The sequence below is a fragment of the Nymphalis io genome, chromosome 8, assembly GCF_905147045.1.
Source record: "Nymphalis io chromosome 8, ilAglIoxx1.1, whole genome shotgun sequence".
NCBI classification, from domain to species: Eukaryota; Metazoa; Arthropoda; class Insecta; order Lepidoptera; family Nymphalidae; genus Nymphalis; species Nymphalis io.
The window spans coordinates 13,317,709-13,340,560 of NC_065895.1; the positions used below are offsets into that span (position 1 = coordinate 13,317,709).

The 22,852-nt window shown below is 34.0% G+C and overlaps 1 protein-coding gene across 11 annotated transcripts in view; it reads right to left on the bottom strand.

Moving 5' to 3' along the window:
• LOC126769939 (disintegrin and metalloproteinase domain-containing protein 23) overlaps window positions 1–22,852 on the bottom strand; it is a 533,325-nt gene that overhangs the window by 336,162 nt on the left and 174,311 nt on the right. For all 11 annotated transcript variants that reach the window (XM_050488959.1, XM_050488967.1, XM_050488957.1 and 8 more), the window contains one exon: window positions 12,220–12,357. In XM_050488959.1, the coding sequence (XP_050344916.1) occupies window positions 12,220–12,357 (138 nt within the window). The remainder of the gene's footprint in view (window positions 1–12,219; window positions 12,358–22,852) is intronic.

Sequence of the window (22,852 nt, forward strand, 5' to 3'; positions counted from 1 at the left end):
TGTTAATAAACCCATTATACCCATTCACGAAGGGACGAAACACGAACGCTCTGCTACGAGTTAAACGTGAAATAACTGAAAATTCGGTAGGAAAAATTATGCAAATTGCTGCGGGATGTGGAGGAAGGCGGGATAATGGTCGTACGGTAAGTGTGGATACGGCTTAAAAATGAGGTTTACAGGTAATATATGCCACGACGAAATCTTTTATTTCGAGTTACGCTATTGGAGAATTTGTCCTTCCTTGTCGTTTTGGAGCGTCTATTTTACATAATCGAGTTCGACTTTTATTCACAGTATATCATTCGAATACGTTGGAACTAATATAGTCATTAATAATAATTATAAATATAATATAATTTACTTAAATTGTTTTTGATCCAATTATATATTATCCTTGAATAATATTAATTTTTCAACTCATTCACCCGAGCTCTTCCGCTTTCAAATTAATATAAGCCGTTCCATTAATAATCTATATTTATTTTAATCCAGTGAACTGTCTCTTTCGCACAGCGACTTAATTTAATCGTGTTAATTATACAGTAATAACAGTGTCCTGATAGCTATGGCTTCAAGTATTACGCAGCATCTCGTTTTAATTGTTTTAATAAGATGCTTTGAATTGGGCCGACAGTCTTTATGTAAAGCTTGATGCTGGAGTAATTTCGTTTATATGTAATTTTGGGTTTGGTTAGTTTCTCAACTCTTAGTTATTATTACGCTTAGGTATACTTATGTACCCTTTATAATCAAAGTTAACGGAGTATGTTTGTTCTTTATTAAATTATTTTCTTACATTGTCGTTAACTATGGGACCTAAGATATGTCATGTGTCTTTAACTATGCTAACTAGTATTCCAAACGGAACACAATATATTGATATTTGCTGCTAGAACAACTGACGAATGAGTAGGTTTACACCTAAATCAACTAGTAAATTTTATCTTCATCTTAACAGCAGTATTATTTATTTAAACGTACCATTATAACAAATATCATTATTATGAATATAGATTGGTGGCACTAAATCTGGTACAATTTTAACAAAATATGTCTGAGGTTTCCTTAAGCAGACATACATTATATAAAAGATTTTAGAAACATAAATTATTACAAATACTTAGAAATTATCATTCTGCGATTTAAATAAAGAATACTATCAACGTTACGGAAAGCTGATACTAAAATAACCAGTAAAATATTGTAGTAGGTAGTTTTTATAAAAGTAATAAATAAAATAATTTCCAATTAAATTTATGTATTGTGTTTTAAAATCAATGCATTATTAAATAATGTATATAACCAATATAAATTGAATTTTGTTGTTATTAATTGTTTTATTTAAAACACGTTTATAATTTACGCTTGTTTATTTTATATTTATTTATTTATTAGATCACCAACAAGTACACACAGACACATGATAGCACCCGTGAGGAGGACGGCAGCCGGGATGACCTAGCGCTGCCATATGCACTAACGAGGAGTGCAGGGGGGCAAGATTACTTTTGCCCCCGGAGCAGAGCTCCGCCGAGCCACGAGCGAAGCAAAGCACGGGAGAGGCCCCGAATGCATTATATCAACACGATCCCACAGCCTCTCCGATCCGTGCCGAGGACGGCCATCGCAGTGGTTTTAGTGGGTAAGAATCCCACATAATCCCTCCCCCATGGGAGCTAGGTAGCGTTCTGAAGGTTTCCACTGGGTGAAAAAAAAAGATACATGATAGCACACAGTTCATAAAAAAAAGAAGTGGTAGTTGATTATATACATTTTTTTATTTTCCTATCATCATATGTGGTTTAATATAAATAGACTGATTGTACTACATAATAACGAGCAAGGGAAAATCCAATTTTTATATTAAATACGATATTTTAATTTCACAATGTGATAACATGAATTAACGGAGTATAATTTATCCATGCTCTATTTACCGACAAGAGGAATAAATCGCTGAATTTAGGTCATTATTCGCGAGGATCGGTGCGGTTTGAATAGACTCGCGATGAGTGAAATATCGCACGAATTAGTGACGGTGATTTGAGCTCGAAAATCAATAATATTGACAAGCAAACAATTATAAAGCAAATGTTGATGACGTAATGGAGATATATGTATATATTTATTACTAGTCGCAGTTCCATCCGCGCAAAATAAAAAAAAAATCTTTTACTTTCCATGTAATGTTATTGTAATCCCATACATGATTATATTTATTTTATATTTGGTTCAGTTAAATGTAAGCCGTGTCTCTGACGGTATGTATATAAATAGGAATGAGAAGTCATTTCAGGCTTTGGCAAGCACGTCTGGTATCATCCACTCATCAGATATCCTACCACTAAACAACAATACATAGTATTGTTGCGTTCCGGTTTGAAGGGTGAGTGAGCCAATGTAACTACAGGCACAAGGGACATAACAACTTCGTTCCCAAAGTTGGTGGCGCGTTGGCGATGTAAGGAATGGTTAATATTTCTTACATCCCCCAATGTCCATGGGCGGTGATGACAACTTAACATTAGGTGGCCCATTCGCCCGTCCTACCAATACCATTAAAAAAAATAAACCATTATTTCCTGGAAAATCCATAAAATATGATCCTGATTATCGGACCTATCAGCAACATTTCCCTGAATAATGGACGAGTTTCCATTCATTATCAAATCTTGAATATTTTATGAAATACTTAATGTATTACCACCCACGTCTCAACCGCTATCATTTATAAACGTACTTATACAAGTATTCATCAAGATTACAATAAAAAATGGAAATATATAAAAGAGTTGATGTGGCCCAGTGGCTGGAGCACGTGACTTTTAACTACAGATCGCAAATTCAAATTTTGGTAAGAGCCTCTTTCTTGTGTCTTATTTCTATTAATAATTCACTAATCTCTACCCGCGGCTTCGCGTATATGAGTGGGGAACTTGCCATGTTTTGTGTTTATCTGCATGGGTTCAGTGGCTCAGTGTATAGTAATTTCTAATTATTTTCCTTGAAAGAAGAAGAAATCTCTGGCGAAGACGTTTATTAAGCGTTATTTTACCTTTTTACTTTTATATAGAGTAGCACTCGTTCACAGTACTTTATTTCCTATACTGTTATATCTTTTAAATTTTGGTATAAATTAATAATACTTTAGCATTTGTTTCACAGTTATATTTTCTGGTAATATGTATTTCTACATATATTATGATTCAAATAATTCAGATATAATATACGCAGCTGCATTAGACTGATGAAACAGTTCTTTGAAAAGTTCTTACGATAAATCTAGACCAGAATCTAGACTCTTAACTTTCAGTTACACTAAAAGCTTTGCGATGAGCTCAAAGGTCAAAAGGTTGAAATCAAATGAAACCTTGGAAGACGCAAGAGAGTTTTTTCTTTAAGGTTATATAACTAAACTTAATTATGCATATTTTACGGTACTATATACAATTAAAATAATTTTGCATGCATGTAACTTTGTAAAGTCGAGTAGTACGGTTTTAATTATAAGTTATACTTTAACTTGAAAATAATCTTGACAAACTTGGTATTATAGTCTTATTTTATGGAAATATTGAAGCAATACTGACTGTTGATGTTATAGACACCAGAGAAAGATATAACAAAAAAAAATATTGTATAATAGCTACAGCTGTATGCTGTAAGTGCTGCATGCTGCATTTTGTACCAAAATGTATCTTTAAAAAATTTATTATGGATACATAAGAGCTCTAGCTCAGATTACAGAAACAAGATCAACATTGATTTTTGCACAACACGCGTAAATCTTAAATAGAAAATAACAAAATTGTTTTCCACGATTTTCAACCTTATCTTACAGACTGAGGGTCGCAATCTGTACGCACCGATGTGCTATTATACGTCCTGACTGGCAGACGTCCAGCTAAGGTTATGTCCAAAACCAAAGTGTGGAGCTTATGGGCTGGAAATAATATGTGAAAAATACTTTCAATAAATTTGTAAGTTAAACGCATCGATGATATCTGATGTATGGGCTAAATATATACAGAAATATATCAAGTGAAATTCAAAATCCTTATTCAATAGAAGCATCACGTCAGGTTATAAATATCCCATATAAGATATCGTTAAAGATACATAGCGGATTTTATGACAATGATTTATTTACAATTATACTTTGTTATTTGAAGCGTGTCTTTTTTCATTTTTAAAGTGTTTCTCTCCTACAATTTTAATAGATATTTTTTTGGCCGTACCGTAAAACCGTCTAAAAAAGATTGATCACAAAATTAAATTGGTATGTAGTCAGGAAACGTTCTTGTATTAAAAGGATGGTCGTCACAATTTGTAGCAAGATCGTTTATGTTTTTACGAAAATGTTTGAACAACACACTTGGCAAATAGTAAACGGGTACTGTGAACGTAATTTCGATTTGTAATTTATTATGCTGTGGAGTACCGGCTTAGAATAGTACTCCCCCAATCTCATCCCGTGGGTGTCGTAAGAGGCGACTGAGGGACGGGGAAAAGGGGGGATGGGCAGCAGCGTCCCCCCTCCCATAAACATCTTACCCCCTACTGCGCTCGCCAACACGCCTGCCCAGCGCGGCGAGTATGGGCAAACCCCTCCCTAAATGGCAGATGCGCCCAAAAAAAAGGCCCCCAGTTACCGGCAAGCCCGCTAGGCCCGACCAAGGTAGCGGTCGCGGTATCGGCAGGGCAGGGGGTGCTAAGAATCACCGGTTCACGGCAGGCTACCGTATAAAACGACTGAAAATGGCAACGTATAATGGACGCTCGATGAGGCTGGACCATCACCTCGCCGAAGTCCGAAGACAGGGGGAGGACACGATAACTCTAGAGTCCGGTAACTTACTCTACTTCCGCGAAGGTGATAACCTCTCCCAGGGTGGTGTCGGTTTTCTAGTCAAAAAGGATCTCATTAGCAGCATTGTGGAAATCAGTAGTGTGTCGAACCGGGTAGCGTACCTTGTCCTAAAACTTTCCGACAGGTACTCCCTGAAGGTTGTACAGGTATATGCGCCAACTTCGACATACTCTGATGATGTGGTCGAAGCGATATACGAGGACATCGCAAAGGCCCTCAACGACACCTCGAGGGCCCACTACAATGTTGTTATGGGAGACTTTAATGCTAAAGTGGGAGTACAAGATAGCGGTGAATCGAAAGTCGGACCTTACGGCTTGGGCTGCAGAAATCACAGGGGGCAAATGCTGGTAAACTTTCTCGAAGCGCAGGGGCTTTTTTTGATGAATTCTTTCTTCAAAAGAAGCCTCAGAGGAGGTGGACCTGGCGAAGCCCCGATAACGTGACAAGGAACGAGATAGACTTTATCATTTCGAATAAAAGGCACATATTTAGAGATGTTTCAGTGATCAACAGGTTTAATACCGGAAGTGATCACCGCTTGGTTCGAGGCACTCTAAATATCAACTTAAAAGCCGAAAGATCGAGAATGATGAGGTCTACTCTCCGACCTACCATGCTCCAAGCTGCTCAAGGCTCCGAAAAGTTCCAAATGGAACTTCAAAATCAATTCACCGCGTTGGAAACCATAAGCAGCATTGATGAGAGAACCGACACGCTGGTCAAAATACTGCAAAACACATCCCGCAAGTGTTTTCCGCCACAGAGAAGAGACAACGCACCAAAACTCTCTGCTGAGACACTCGAGCTCATGAGAAAACGACGAGAACTAACATCGTTTTTGTCAGATAAGGCCTTAAGCCGAACAATAAAAACGCTGACGCGACGCGATCTCCGACGCTCCAATACCCGTGCCATCAAGGCTGCGATTGAGCAAAATCGGGGATCGAAAGTGTTCGCTCGCAAGTTTGGGAGGCCGCGTCTGACAAAACTTAAAACTGAAAATGGTGGGGTCGTTATCTCTAGGCCTGAGATTATCGGAGAAGTAGAGAGGTTTTATGGGCAGTTGTTCTCTTCAAGATCGGATAAACCCATGGGAATCAGTATTGATGACCAGCGCGCCCCTCTTATGCGCCATTACTCCGAGGAGCTCCCGGTCGTTGACCAAGGAGAGATTAGGGCGGCTCTAGAACAGCTTAAAAACAACAAAGCTCCGGGAGATGACGGAATCACAACAGAGTTGCTTAAGACAGGCGGGACTCCGGTCCTGAAAGAGCTAGCAAGCCTCTTTAATTCCGTCATCCAACATGGCAAGACCCCGGAAACGTGGAGCGGGAGTGAGGTGGTACTGTTTTTCAAGAAAGGTGATAAAACCCTCTTGAAAAACTACAGACCAATCTCCCTCCTGAGTCACGTGTATAAGCTGTTCTCAAGAGTCGTCACGAACCGTCTCGCCAGACGACTTGACGAGTTCCAGCCCCCAGAGCAAGCCGGCTTTCGATCAGGCTACAGCACCGTGGACCACATCCATACTGTTCGGCAGATTGTGCAGAAGACCGAAGAGTACAATCAGCCGCTGTGTATGGCATTTGTGGACTACGAGAAAGCCTTCGACTCCATCGAAACCTGGGCAGTGCTCGACTCATTGCAGAGATGTCATATCGATTGGAGATATATCGAGGTACTGAGATGTCTGTACAACGCCGCTACAATGACTGTCCACATCCAGGACTGTAAGACGAAGGCGATCCAATTGCGCAGAGGGGTGATACAGGGGGATGTAATATCCCCGAAACTGTTCACCAACGCGTTGGAAGACGTTTTCAAAACGCTGGATTGGACTAGGTATGGAGTCAATGTAAACGGCGAGTACATCTCACACCTTCGATTTGCCGACGATATCGTCATCATAGCAGAGTCGCTGGAACAACTCACCGAAATGCTGCGTAGCCTAGGCGAGTCTTCCCGGTGTGTCGGTCTCGGTATGAGCTTGGACAAGACCAAGGTCATGTTCAATAGGCATGTCGTGCCGGGACCGATATACGTCGAGGGGAAACCTCTCAAAGTTGTTAGTGAATATACCTACCTAGGACAGATAATACAAGTCGGTAGGAACAACTTCGAGAAGGAAGCCGATCGAAGAATTCGCTTGGGATGGGCAGCATTTGGCAACCTTCGTCAAGTCCTCAAGTCGTCTATACCGCAATGTTTGAAGACGAAAGTCTTCAACCAATGCGTCTTACCTGCCATGACATACGGTGCCGAAACGTGGACACTAACTGCGGGACTAGTCCACAAATTCAAAGTCGCTCAGCGTGCTATGGAGCGAGCTATGCTCGGAGTATCTTTGAAGGATAAGATCAGAAATGAGATTATCCGGAAAAGAACCGGAGTCACCGACATAGCTTGCAAAATTAGCAGGCTGAAGTGGCAGTGGGCTGGTCACGTATGTCGTAGGACCGATGGCCGTTGGAGCAGACGAGTCCTAGAGTGGAGACCGCGAATCGGCAAGCGCAGCGTAGGGCGCCCTCCAGCCAGGTGGACCGACGACCTTAAGAAGGTGGTGGGCACCAACTGGATGCGGAAGGCGGAGGACAGGGAGCTTTGGCGCACCTTGGGAGAGGCCTATGTTCAGCAGTGGACAACAATTGGCTGTTGATTGATTGATTGATTGATTGATTGAATTTATTATCACTACGAAAACAAGTTTCACACTTAGGCTGTGACATTTACTGTAAATTACCCCCATTGTGTTTTTTGGGCCTTTTGTATATCTGAACTTACTTGAGATGTATTCATTTTAGAGAAATGTTTCACGTTTAAAAATTTTAATCATATATATATACATATTGTACAAAATTATCATTTCATAACAAAAATAAATCATTTAAATATTTACATACAATTACTGCAGTCCAACGTTATCTTTCATTTGCTTTCATTCCGACTTTACGAAATTCATTAAAAATATCTACGTATATAATTTAAAAAAAATACTTATTTAACTTTATAAAACTCTGTCAACCCATATTTTTAAATAAAAGACTGTGCAGAAAAATATTAAAGTCGATTTATTGTAACTTTTTCTATATAATGTTATATACGTTCATGACGTAATCACACAAGGATCCTAGTATTTTTATATAATTATATACTTATTATTTATCATATAATTATATACGTATACTGTACCGTACTATATCTGTCCTTATTTCATTAATTTGGAATCGTCACACTACGAAAAACAAAATGTGATCGATTCTTACGGCCCGCAGACCTTCGACTCCCACCTTCCTTGGGAATGCTTTTACTGGATTCGGTTACAAGCATCATACGTGATCCTTTAACAAATCCAATCATGTGTGATAATGAATGAACTAAGTATCATTAATTGAACTTAAATAAATGATCAAGTGAATCAATGAATTCTGTATAGAAAGCACCCGCTTGGAATCTCACTTGCGTGAATACTTTAAAGGTTATGCGATGTCATATTACGTTCTGACATTTCAACATCGTGTTCTGTGCTTTGTTTCGAGTTTGCTCTACGGCTGTTTAGCGATGTTAACCTACGACGATGAATGAATGAATAAAATCAATACTATCCAGTCTTCCAGAAGCAGTTCAATGTCCAGATGCAATAACATAAACTTTAGTTTTGAATATGGAACAGAATGAATTAACGAAAAAAAAAAACAAACGAATTATCAGAAAGTTCTACAGCACCAGCTTAATTTAAAAGCTTAACAAGTTTAAAAAAGGAAACGCCAAAATTCACTACTAATGGAATTACCTTTGAAGAACAACGAAACCAACTTAGAATTAATAATTACATAAATGTCGGCTTCCCGAATTTGCATACAATTACTGCAGTCCAACATTATCTTTCATTCCGACTTTACAAAATTCATTAAAAATATCTACGTATATAATTTAAAAAATAATTCATTTAAAATAATACTTGTTTTAATAAGATAAAAAAGCAATTAAATAATCTAGCATTTGCAATTAGCAATTCACTGGTGGTAGGACTTTGTGCAAGCTCGTCTGGGTAGGTACCACCCACTCATCAGATATTCTACCGTAAAACAGCTTTACTTGATATTGTTGTGTTCCGGTTTGAAGGGTGAGTGAGCCAGTGTAATTACAGGCACAAGGGACATAAAATCTTAGTTCCCAAGGTTGGTGGCGCATTGGCTATGTTAGCGATGGTTGACATTACAATGCCAATGTCTAAGGGCGTTGGTGACCACTTACCATCAGGTGGCCCATATGCTCGTCCGCCTTCCTATTCTATAAAAAAAACATTGCTCAGCATCTTTATTTTGTATCAGCATCTTTATATTATATATATTTATTAATGTGTTTTAGGCGATTTAACACCATTAACTTATATAAAACGTAGATTGTTTAGTGATTCGAACACGTGAATCTTAACCGAAGATTACAAGTTCAAACCCAAGCCTTTGTATCTATAATTTATTCACTGACGAGCATAAAATGAATTATAGACACAAATTAAAAAGATAAAAATTCAGTGATGCTTGCTTTGATTTGAACCCGCAATCATCTTTTAATATTCACTTATTCTAACTACTGGGCAGTCTTGACTTGAATTTAAATATAATTCTAATTTGAGTAGGTAATTGAACGATCTCATGTATATGACGACCAACCGTTTTAATTTCAGTGTCTGGCAAATGCAGTCTCCGTATTTCGTCCCGACCTTAGAACGCGGCTTGCCCCATTCATTTGTCAGAGACATCCCTGTCCACAGAACATTTATACCGGGTAAGCGCTGAAGCGCTGCAATTTAGCGCACTACGCTACACCGCCCATTTGTTTGATTGAAACAGCTGAATGCTTGATAGGTTTTACTTTTAAGCGAATCCCGCTGAATACTTTATTGGGCAAAACGCTCAATTAACTTCATGCTCAACGTTTCGGATTGGCATCAAACATTTGTAAATGGACTATGAATAATCCGTTGCTTGCTTGAGTAGAGTTCTTTTATATATGATTCTTTATTTATTGAACATTTATTTTCATTCCAATAATTTGATTAATTAATCTTAACCAATTTTCAGCATCGTATTAAACTAAGATTTATATTGTACTTATCTTAAGTTAGGAACTAAATCTTATTGGACATTAAGTAATTAATTCCTCCTTGCATTTCCTTCCAGGGTCCTCTCATTAATTTAGCCTAGAAGTAAGCGGTTACCCGATTTAACAAAGGATTTCCATTCGAGCCGTTTTATATACTCATTCTTTGTATATCTAGGTTAATTTCATCAACGTATAATATCATTTTAACATTTAAAATTATGATTTCGTAAGTTTCAAGTTGATATGTATTAAATATTCTAATAATTAAACTACATTTTTTGTTAACGGCAACTAGTGAACTAAAAAAATTGTCATTTATGTTCTTATGTCCTTATTATATTCACTCATATTACTTATCGAAAAAGTCATGTTTAGCTGTAAAGTAAATGATGAATTGCTTATGAAACTTACCGAGGATTCCACTTAATCCTACTCATAAATATAATTGTTTAAATCCTTTCGACATAATATATTTCATGTAAAATAATACCGGCAACAATATCACTTATTTCAAGATAAATCATGACTAACCTTATGACTACCTATAATTAATAAGAAAAGACAATATTTGGAAATTTAGCGCGTCTATATATATGTATGTCATGGACATTTTGGTACATCTTCAGTAATGTTTATATAAAGTTCTATCACCAAGTAATATTATCATTATATGTATTAAAAATATACTGTTCTCAGTGTATACAATGTTATTGTGTTGTGTGTGTGCCATTATAGGCATCCGCAAGCTAAAAAAGTATTTATATAGTTTAATCACAAATTAAATAAAGCACATCACAAAATTACATACAAAGCTAAAAGCAATTTGAGTAGTGGGTTCACGACAACGATTAGGAACTCCCGAACACCATAACTCTAATGATCTAAGTTGATCATCTAACTCAATATTATTATCACTGTGCCCCGAACACGCTTGAGTACTTCTAAACAATCCTTTGCTTTAATAATTAAGCGCCTATCGCTATTGTTTAACACGATATCAACACAACAGTTTGATAAATCATTAAAATTTTACACAACAATGAACAAGATAAACGGTAATCAAGATGTTAATTTGTATTTTTGCAATCAATTCCACGACGATCACATGCTTGGATATACACACCATTAAAAAAAATTACCAATATAAGAAATTGGCAAATAAAAAGAAATAAGACTGTGATATTTTATTAAATTCACAATGACAAAGTAATTACAAGTTAGTATAATATAATAAAATAAAGTATATAATAAAGTCACCACCCTTGGAAACTTGTGCCTGTAGTTACAATGGCTCACTAATCATCGGAACGCAACAATACTGAGTATTTGCTGTTTATTAAATATATAAAACAACTAGTTTTTGCCCGCAGCTTGCTCACGTTTTAGGGATAGGGAGCAGGTGTAACAAAAAAGTAGATATAAATCTGTTCAATGGTTTAGCCATTATAGCGTAACAGATAGAAAAAACAGAGTAACTGTAACGTTTGAAATATTGGTATAGATTTAGATAATGAACGAGTTACAAAATTATGATATATTTCTATCTCATCAACTGTTTTTATAGATTTAGCTTTTATTGTTTCTATAAACACAATAGTAGTATGATACATCTTATTGTCAAATTACAAAGGCTGGCCGTTATTTACTTGATCGACTGGATCTATTAAATACGTGACTGGTATTTCCAGCATCACACTGATCTCCATGACTTGGCTACATATCCGAGATAGTGTAATGGATTAGTGCACTATCGATAAAACTATACGAGTAATACTATTAGTTTGTGTTACGTCATTGTTCATAAATATTAGGATTTTTAGTATGAATAAAGGATAATGTGTTTACAGTTCATTGGTTTGCGCGTTCACATATAATACATATATTTATTTATTTATAAAATTGGTAGGCTGCCGGGCTAATGGGCTACCTGATGATAAGTAGTCAACCGTAAACATTGTCGCTGTAAGAAAAATTAATCGTTCCTTACAAAGACGAATAGGTGGTACCTACACACGGGCTTGCACAATGTCCTATTACCAACTAAATATTCAAACATGTTTAAACAAAATTATTTAATTATTTGCTATAATCCCAATAAATACCTATTCTGAAATATGATGAGTATTTAGATATAAAGATAATATAATCGATGTTGTTACACGGAGACGAATACATCGAAAACCAAAAAATCGTTCTAAATAGGACACTAATACACTTGTATTATGCTATGGACGTACCTCCGGACGCGGCGAGCAGGCCGTGCGCGCGTAGCAACGCCAGCAGCAGCAACAGCAGCAGCGGGCGGCGCCGCATGCCGCGCGACACACCGCCCGCGCCCGCGCACCGCCGCCGCTCGCCCCCGGGCTCGCCTTCACCTAAAACAATATTCCTAATTTATATTTTTGTCAAAAACGTAAAATTTCTCTAAAAATAACGCACGTAGGTATCTTTGACAAGATCTTTTTTTATTATTATTTGATCTTTTAAAAACAAGTTCAGTTATATTTGTATTACCACTATTTCTCACATTTAATACACCCATTTTTTAAATTGCATTGTTTCGAAGTACCTAGTCCTGTTATATTATTTCCGCATAACATATTCTAAAAGTCTTAAAATGAGGTTCTTTATTTAGTTCATTTAAAAAAAATTGAATTTTAAAATTTTGTACTAAGCAGTTTTGTTTATACAAAAATATAGTTTGTAGTTTGTGTCGTTTGTATTTTCAGTGACCTAACAAATAGCTTTGTTTTGAGTAATTTGCATGACCACGGAACAAAGCGTGGACTGATACAAATAGCTTTTTAAAAAAAATCAAATACAATATGTGGTACAGAAGTCAGAACAATTTAAAGAGAGAAGAGATCAAATTCATTTGTTAATTAATGTCTACAGAATAATGAACCTTAATAATAATTATATTAAAATTGTTATTAGCTAGCAAACTGAGAACATTACAATTTATAAAAATCACGATTATGAAACGCTGAAGCAATTATGTATATTGAATAATTTTATATCTTATAAAATTCTCCTTAATTTTCTACTTCAGGAAGGATAATATGTATATGCGTTTGAGCATAGTTTACTAAGATGGCGCCCGACGTGGGGCCATTTTGAACCACAATTGACAAAAACTTATCTCTATCCATGCGTTTCGAACAAAGCATTTTCTTAGAACAGTATTTACAAAAGTTATATCTACTATTTTATCTGATTGAATTTCCTTTCTACGAAACAAATCGTACTCGATTTTATCTGGATAAAAAAAAGCTGAGAAGGAACACGTCTAATCGTCGTGCCCATCGGAGCCCGCTGCTCGAACGGAAAAGTATTGTCCATGATGAAATGTATCCATGGTAACTGGTTTCGATCAAAATGCGAAGCATTTTATTTTAAGAACAAGCAAGAATTTCGTAATTTCACTTTTAATAACGACCTCTTACTTTGGAGGTCTTTTGTAATTTAATAGGTTCGTAATATTAGATACTCCTCCTTACCTCTGTCATTGTCGATATAAATTAAATTTTAATTTGAATAAATTGAGCTGTGGCTCAAAAAATTATGCGAGAGGATTCATAGGCTATTTACGTAATTTACAAGCTATTATCGCGCACTCGCAATCACCATTCTGTTTAATTCAAACGATTTTGATTTCTAGTTGGAGTAATCTACGAATTTAGATTGACAAACAGATTACTATTAAAATATTAGTCAAATGATTGAGGAAATATGCTGGTATTACTGTTGCTAGTATTACTACTGGTTTTAAATTGATGTTGACAAATTAAAATGATATTGTCTTCTCAGGTTTGCATTTTTTTTTAAATTATTAATAATAAAAAGTAACAATGAAAGTTCGTTTCACTGAAATATTTGATATATCAAAGCGACAACGTTCCTATAACAGTTAGCACTATAACAACAGTTACATATAAGTGACAAAAGAATGTGACATCACCGTCCTTTGAATGTTTTTTAATACAAGATCTACTGAAATAAATGTATAAGAATTAAGGCATTAAATGGTCATCGGTGTGGATATGGGCCATCGGTGTGTCGACGTGTATACTGATTACTCGATCTGGCAAAAAATCTCATAAAATATTATTACATTAGCAAAAATTGGCATGGCAACATCGCTAGTTTTTTATACTTTAGCTACTGATAGAAGTTAAGCAGAGACAATGAGAGGATCCTCTTCATTTGTTCTTTCTGGTGTACTTCACAGAACATAGGGTACTAAGCCTTCGGTTTTCACCTTTTTGCAAAACGATCTCAACAAAATATAATTAGTGTCACGAAAAGTCATTGAATATATAAATAAATGTTGCATTTATTTTACACGAAAAATTCGATCATTTGTAATTATTATTTTAATAGAGACATTATTAACCGAGTTACTGAAGCAAGAGATCTGGCTGGGCTGGCTGGCTGTATAGACAGCCAATTAACATTTAAGTTTCATAGTAACGAATGCTCGGGTGAGCAATTCAAAAATGACAATATCTTTAATCTTTCCTTGTAAATGCTTATTAAACTAAAAATGTATATAGTACTATGTAGTCTGGAACTCACATAACATCTATAACTCAAGCCTACATGCCTTACTTCATGCAGTTCAATAGGTGAAATTTGTTCGGCTAAAATAAATAATTAAAATTAAGACATAACGGACATACCCAAAACATATCTATGGAGATATAATATAGAAAAAAACCACTTTAAATGTCCTAGGTCGGGTCCTATATCGCGGTTTGATAAAAGAACCCTTACTTAGATTTTAATGAACGACAAATACATTGTTTTATATAATTTTAAAAAAAAATATATAAAATACTCCTAAAAACTCTTTTTACAACGTTGTGTTCAGAAAAAACTCTAGTGGAATCGTATTAAGCTCGTCACAAAGACGTGTTACTATAATATTGTACTCTAAAGAATGATGGGACCTCAATCGCCCTGGCATTGACGTATAGTCCCGAGCCGTAGACGCTTAAATCATTATTTCAAACCAAACCGAATACTTACTTGATGTAGGATAACTTCACTAATAAAACGATATAAAATTACAATTTATTTTTTCTTTTATTTGGACATTTGAAACAATTTAAATAAAAAATAAGAAACAATCAAGTTTTCACTAATAGCTATAACTTATATATATCAATTGATATAAAGATAGAAAAAACAAACAATGTTATATATAAAATGATCGTAACTATATTCTACATACCTGATATTTTTAAAAGATAAATATATAAAGGTATTTGAATATTGGTAATTCAATTCAATTTTTAAAGTATTGCCAATCTTATAACTTAAAAATTGTACACATTTATCTACCACCAACAAACATAAATGCTCTGTAATGCTGTTTTTCTGTTTAAAAGATGAGTGATAATGTAAATGCAGGTACATAAGAAAATACATACCTACAATTAACGGTCCAATATGAGTGCTTATTTTATTTAATGAAGAATTGGTTTAACTCATAAATGTGGTCGACTGACAGTCGAGATAGTTAAGTAGACTAACAGCCTTAAAATTCCTTTAAACTTGTATCAAATCTGTATTTCATTAACGGCTACAAATATACTTTGACATATATTTGAATAATTCAACCATCTTGAATATAAATGTAACTGAGTGCAAATTTCTGTATGTATGTTAGTGAAGCTTTCAAAGTACTCGCAACATAAACAGAAGTCAGGTGAGCCGAGCCACTTTCCAGAAACTAACGTAATTGCAAATGCATCGCCGACTATACTTTGAATTTCATTTAAGTAACTTAAGACTGTTTTCGTGAATTTAAACTTAAACATTTACTCGGCGATGAATGTCATAATGCAAAATGCGGTCTTAAATTTGGCGGAGTCGAAAGTAAATTGTGAAAAAAGACGTAAATTGAGAAGTTAATATAAAATTGTAAAAAGAAATTAATGATAAAAGCTCTAGTTTAACTATTACCACTTGTAAGTAACAGTCATGCCAATATGCAAAATCCAGAAGCCAGTACTTTAAAAAATTTCTGGAATTCTGTGATAAAAGCCTGTACAACTTAACGTCTGTTTGGACTGTCTGGACTGAATATATAAAAACATAAACACACTTATGTACATACATAATATAAACATCTCGGTGCGGGAATCGAACCCGCATGGAACGGAAGGCCGGGTCACTGCTAACTGCGCCAACAAGCCAGTCAAATAAAAATATATAATATATACAACAATCATAAATATTCTATCAGATTAAGAAATAATCAAAACAAAAGGAAAATAAATTGTAATTGTCGAATAAGGTTTAAACTTGTAAAGCGAACGATTGCGCCGATAAAACTGTTCGTAAAGTGACGGCCGATCTTGCTTTGTGCTCCGAAGTTAACTGATAGCGGAGTCGACCAAGCCATTTATTATTCTCCTTTCAATTCCGTTGTAAAAGTGCGATTTTTAGACCAATTGCGCGATTACAAGACCAAAAGGATAGATAAAACGAAGATTATTTTAATTAAGTTACAATTATATGGACTAATTTTTTAAGCAATATAAAGTATTATGTGGAAATCATATTCATTATCGGTATCTAAATTTTCCAGATTAGATAAGATGAAATGCTATCACTATGAATTACAAAGTTTTATTCGGATAATACCCCAGAGCGGCTTAAAATGTTTATAAGTGCAATATAAGCCTGTATTTTAATTTAAATAACTATTAAATTTGTGTATTGTTTAAGAAATTATGGCCAGCTACGGCAAGAAACTTGCTAGTTACTCTTTCTATCAAAAAGATACAAGTAATAACGATAATTTACAATTATTATGTATCTTTTATGAAAATCAACGAAAACTAACTCCACGTTTTTTTATCATGTATATTATCCTGTAAAGTATAATTTATACGAAAATTTTCAATGTTCACAAAGCTTCCCTAATAATAAAAATGTAAGGAATTGAATGTTACCGCAAATCGAAGTAAAAAAGTAGTAGTACCAATTGTCAAATACAGAGAAAATGTATAGAGACACGACCCTATCGATAGAATAGGAACAGGTCGTAAAGTGAGTACCGATCTTTCTTTGTGCACCAAAGCAGATAGCGCCCGACCATTGATATTCGTTTCCTTTTCAATTCTAAATTCTTACATAAAAAACATTTTAAAGAGCAATTCTTTAACTAAAAGGGTGGATTAAAATTGAAAACGTCTTGTTCCTTTCATTATTTGATTTGATGGAGCTGAAATTATTAAAAAAATTATAATTATTTATGAAATGTTAAATTAAACTTACATGTGTTTTTCATTATAATTAATAATTATCAAGCCGAGATGGCCCAGTGGTAAGAACGCGTGAATCTTAACCGATGATGATTGGTTCAAACCATGTGCTTAATTTGTAATTATAATTCATCTCGTGCTTTACGGTGAAGGAAAACATCGTGAGGAAACCTGCATGTGTCTAATTTCTTAAATTCTACCACATGTGTATTCCACCAACCAACATTGGAGCAGCGTTGTTGAATAAGCTCCAAACCTTCTCCTCAGAAAGGGAGAGGAGGCCTTAGCCCAGCAGTGAGACATTCACAGACTGTTACTATATGATAGATGATAAAATTGAAGAGACATCAATTGAGATCGTCTTACAATCCTTATTATGATAATTTATTTTAATATTCCGTTATTTGTATTTTCCTAGTGATGATGCATTCTTTTACTATAAATAAATAAACAAGTAAATTCAAGTTAAGAACTTGGAAAACTATATTTAAAAGCGGACGAGTAATTATCCGATAATTCTCTCTTCCTTTTAATATTTTTCGTTTTAAAATGTTTTACCGATTAAAACAACATTGTATTTCTCAGCGTCCGGAAATCGACGATTATCGTTTTATTATTTTAATATTTTTTGTATGAAATTCTTTAACGATTAAAACTAGTAATATATCTGAGGTTGATAATTGTCTTAGCAGATTATTTAATGGAATTTCTTTTACAATAAAACCGTTTTATATTATGTAAATTTTATAATAGATTGCATTATTTAAAATATTGTTATATCTCATTTGGTGATCAATACGATTATTTACTATTACTATCAGGTTCGGTCTTAGAGAACCAAGGTGTCTAGGAACTTTGGCATTTGAAGCCGGGCCCCTTAGCTGGCGGGGCCCCTTAAGCCAGTGCCTTGGCCTAGGCATAAATCCGGGGCTGATTATTACTACAATCAAGCCTAACTAGCCTAAATACTAATTGCTTTATATAAAGGTATTTTAAATTGTCTTCTTGAATTTTAATACTAAATGAGCTAGTAAGTGTTCTATTTAATCATTATTTATTAAAGGTTCTCGTAGCACTTAAGTTATTTCCTAAGTTTCGCCGGTGATGTCTTGTTCAGAAATAAATACCACTTACTTGACTTAGCTAGATTAGACAATAGATATATTTCAACAATATTTGTTCATTCAATCAATAATTTTTGTTAACAAAAAAAAAAATTAACAGTACTAATAACAACACAAATATATTTTCATATTCATGAAAAAAAAACATACAAAAATGATTCAATGCTGAGGTAAATCAAACGAAATGTTACCGCTCGCATTAACCTCCAGTTCAACGTATCATTACTTAAAACTTCCCTTATTATACCGTCAGACACTCAAACTCCCGAGAAACGATAAAAAGGACGGATAATCACGAATATTAGCAAAGTTCTGCCTTTTGTTATATTATCGAGAGGTCAGACTAGACTCGAAGCAATATATTGAACAATTTCAATTATCAAGTTAATCAAATATTGATATTGGCTTGTAGGAATGCAAATAATTCTTTCTTCATTGATACTATAGGTAATGTTATGTAGGTAAGCGTATAGATGGGCCACCTGGTAAGTGGTCACTACCGTCCGTAGAAATTGGCACCATAAGAAATATTAACTATTCCTTACATCACCAATGCGCTACCAACCTTGGGTACGAAGATGTTATGTCCCTCGTGCCTGTAATTACACTGGTTCACTCACCTTTAAAAATGGAACACAACAAAACAAAGTAGTGCTATTTGGCTGTAAATATAAAACATTTACAAATACACATAAAAAATGGACTTGAACTAAATTTAATATCCTCTTTAAAATCTACAAGACCTTTAAAATACAATTACCGCAGATTGTCCAGATCAATCTGTTGGAATCGGCAGCAAAGTGACCCAATCGGCTAATGGTACCCGTAGTGAATGCCGCTAGCCGATGAATAATGCAGCTTTGTGCAGGCTGCGCCGCCTATGGAGGCGGTATGGACCGATGCTTCTAATTTGTGGACGGCGTTCGTTCGTTATTCAAAAGCCGTTAGTTTTAGCATAACAGTCAATAAAAATACTCTATTATTAAAATAGCTCCCAAAGAGTACACATATAAATTATTTCTTACTAATTAATCACCGTAAACAACACAGATTATGCGTTATTGTAACGTAAAAAATATAACTTAATAAAGTGACAAATTCGAGACTGATAAGCTACACCATTCAGATATAAATTTGAATAAAACGTTATGCTTTTATTTATTTTACATGTACATATGTAAAACTTGCCGCCGTTTTTTATTATTTTATTCCTCAAAACAGATTGGTCTGAATTTACACTCACTTTTTGTGCTGATGTTAATACAATTTATGTTAATTAGAAATGGTGGCTTCATAAAAATGTTTAATAAAAATCAGTTATAACAGAATTAATTGAATTTAAAACAATATTCTACCCGATTCAACTTTAATTTAGCACTATTACTGAAATAGTTAAAACATCAAGAATTGTAAAAAAAAAGTTAACGCTTTTTTTAAATAAAAACACAAGTGCAACCTCTCGCTTTGATCAGTAGTCTGCGCTTCAGTTTGACAAATAAGATCGACTAATCCATTAATGGTCCCCTGTCGAAGCTTTGATAATAATCCAAGAGCTTCTGCTTCTGCATTTGCGTGATCTTTATGATACAATAACTTTTCTATCCGCGTTTTTCTTGAAAAATCGATACAAATTCACTGATGTATTTTTAAATTTGCCCGTCCGCTTACATAATCAATAAAAAAACACTTTATGAGAACACATAGCACGCTTATACAAATGTAAAACTATACAAACCTAATTATAAATGAACACCAAAAGTAGTACAAGTAACAGTCTGTAAATACCCACTGCGGGTCTAAGCCCTCTTCTCATTTCTAGGAGGATTGGTGGAGGTGGAGGTGGTAGCTTATTTCACCACGCTGATTACAGGCAGGTTGGCCGAGACACATGTGGAAAATCATCTTAACTCACGATACGATATTTTTTAAATATCAAAAAAGATATAAACACAAATTGAGCATATAAAAATTCAGTAATAATATTTGAATGGATATTTCGTCTTCTCAAAAGTCAAAAGTAATCATGACTGAGATACAGTTCTGAGTGTAACATGTCCTAGTTTCATATACAAACTTGAAAATATGTAATTTCCATTGCACGCTATTCTTAGACACAGGTCTCGTAGAAACATAATTAGTTCATTCGTCTACATTACTCGAGCCCGAAGGTAAAGTCGTGTCAAAGGCTTTTAAACTATAAAATTCTCTTTTATTTGCTAACTTTTGTTTTAGCGTGCTTTAATTTCACATCATGATTTATAAGGAGAGTCGAATTTAAATTATAAGAGCCTTGAACGTTTATGACGTTTTTTTCTTAGTTCAATTTTAACTTCGTTTCAAATTTTGTTCTTTTTATTTATTTTCATAGCAACATACTCTAGAATTATACTCAAGAATTAGTTTGGTTCTTTTCTACTTTAATGATAGATAAAATATAAGCTTTTTAACCATACGTTTTATCCGTGCAGTGACGGAGAAAAGCGGAGGCTGCTGTTATATATATATATATAACTTAAGCAATCATATTGACATATGTTGAGTGGGATTATGTATGTCAGAAAAGCGATGAATAAAGAACTCAAAATTACGTAATTATTGCCATATTTAATATTAATTTACTTTTAATAATTATTTATAAACAAAAAATCTTATCTAAAATTAATAAAATGATTCATGTAGTTAAAAATTGTATTATCAGTATTGACTCGACTATTAAATTCTCTTAAATCAAAATAAACGCTCTTAAATTATATTAGGACTGTCACCACGGTACATTAGGGAGGCGGGCAGTTAATAGGTATAAAAGGCCTATTCATACTAATTTTATAAAAATCGGTAGTCACCGTGAATAGAGACAGTGTTATTTTCGCATTTATAACATTAATATAGATAATTTCATGTTCGAGAGCCACTTATTAGATATAATTTCCAACAATAACTTTTACTCTATAGTGACACATTTGTATTTCATAATTATAATTTTAAAACGTATCATTCGAGCTAATTACATTGATAATTATCAAATGCAATAAATTCATACTAAAGCAATTTTATCATATATTTATTCACAATTTAAATTGACTGATATGGACAAACGCTCGATATGTAATTAATACAAAAGTTAAATACTAAATTAAAATACATTGACGGTAAATAATAAATCAAATTAATGTATATAATAGCTTTCATATATATGAGTGATGATGTTCTTGTAATTCATTTTAGACACGACGGCCTTTATGCAATCGAGGCTAGCCAAGTACGCAGAAGATTCGGTGTACTGTCTATTCCCTTCTTTCATAATTTAATGATCAAGGATCGCTTAGTTTATATGCTTTTTGAATCACGGTACTATATATATTGCTAACTCCCAAATTATATGTGCTATTGAAAACTATTTTTTTCAGAAAAACCTAATAACTTAATTTATTACGAGTCATTTGAGCGTGAAAATATACGTAAATAATTTTATAAACCTATACTAATATTATAGAGATAATTTTATTTGTTTGTTTGTATTGCATCAAAAACTATTATAATGTTTTTAAAAAATCTTTCACCAACAGAAAGCTATCAGCGAGTAACATGAGCTTTGTTTTATTTTCAAAAAATTAGAGATCCATACGAAATTTGCAATAAGCTAGTATCAATTTATACAATTATTTATTATTTTAATATGTAAAAATATCTGAGGAAGTATTATATAGGATTAAATTACTCCTCTGTAGATGTATGAAGAAAACAGCAAGTAATTTGCAGCGTATCTTCACAACACATTATTGGATGATTGATGACATGATTTCTTCAAAAACACGACAGAGATTAATTTATAGTAAAGCCAAGTGAAGCAATTAAAAAGTTTAAAAAATCTTATCAGTAGTGCTTTAATTTCATCAATAATAATTGATTGTTTTTCAAACATTGCAGTTTTAACAAAAGTTACATAACGCACATACATACTAATATTCTAAGTCATATTATCAACAGTATAAATAGTGTAACGTCTCCGACGTTACTTAAGTTAGGACACTATTGTGAGCTATTGTGAAACATAATTATAATAATCACTGCGAGTTTTGAAATCGGATTCCTATAATTTCAAAATAGATTTCACATTAAGTGACGTATTTTCCTTTAATGAACAAATTTATCAAAATTGACACAATCAACAAAGTATCAACGGAATATAGAATCAAAACTTCTCAAATCCTTGTAAACAAATCGTAAACTCCAACTGTCTTTTGTACTCTTAAAGAAATATACATTCTCATCAAAATTCCCGAGCAAATCAAGCTCAATATTACACGAAGAACCAAAATTTATTCCCATCCCTTTCCTTTCTACTATAACAAGCTATTTTCATCCTTGTCTGACAACTTAAAAAGCCTTTTAAGTTGTTTATGGCTTAAGGCTTTGTAAACTCTTATATTGAATTATGCAAATCTAGTCAAAGATGAAGGATTGTTTAC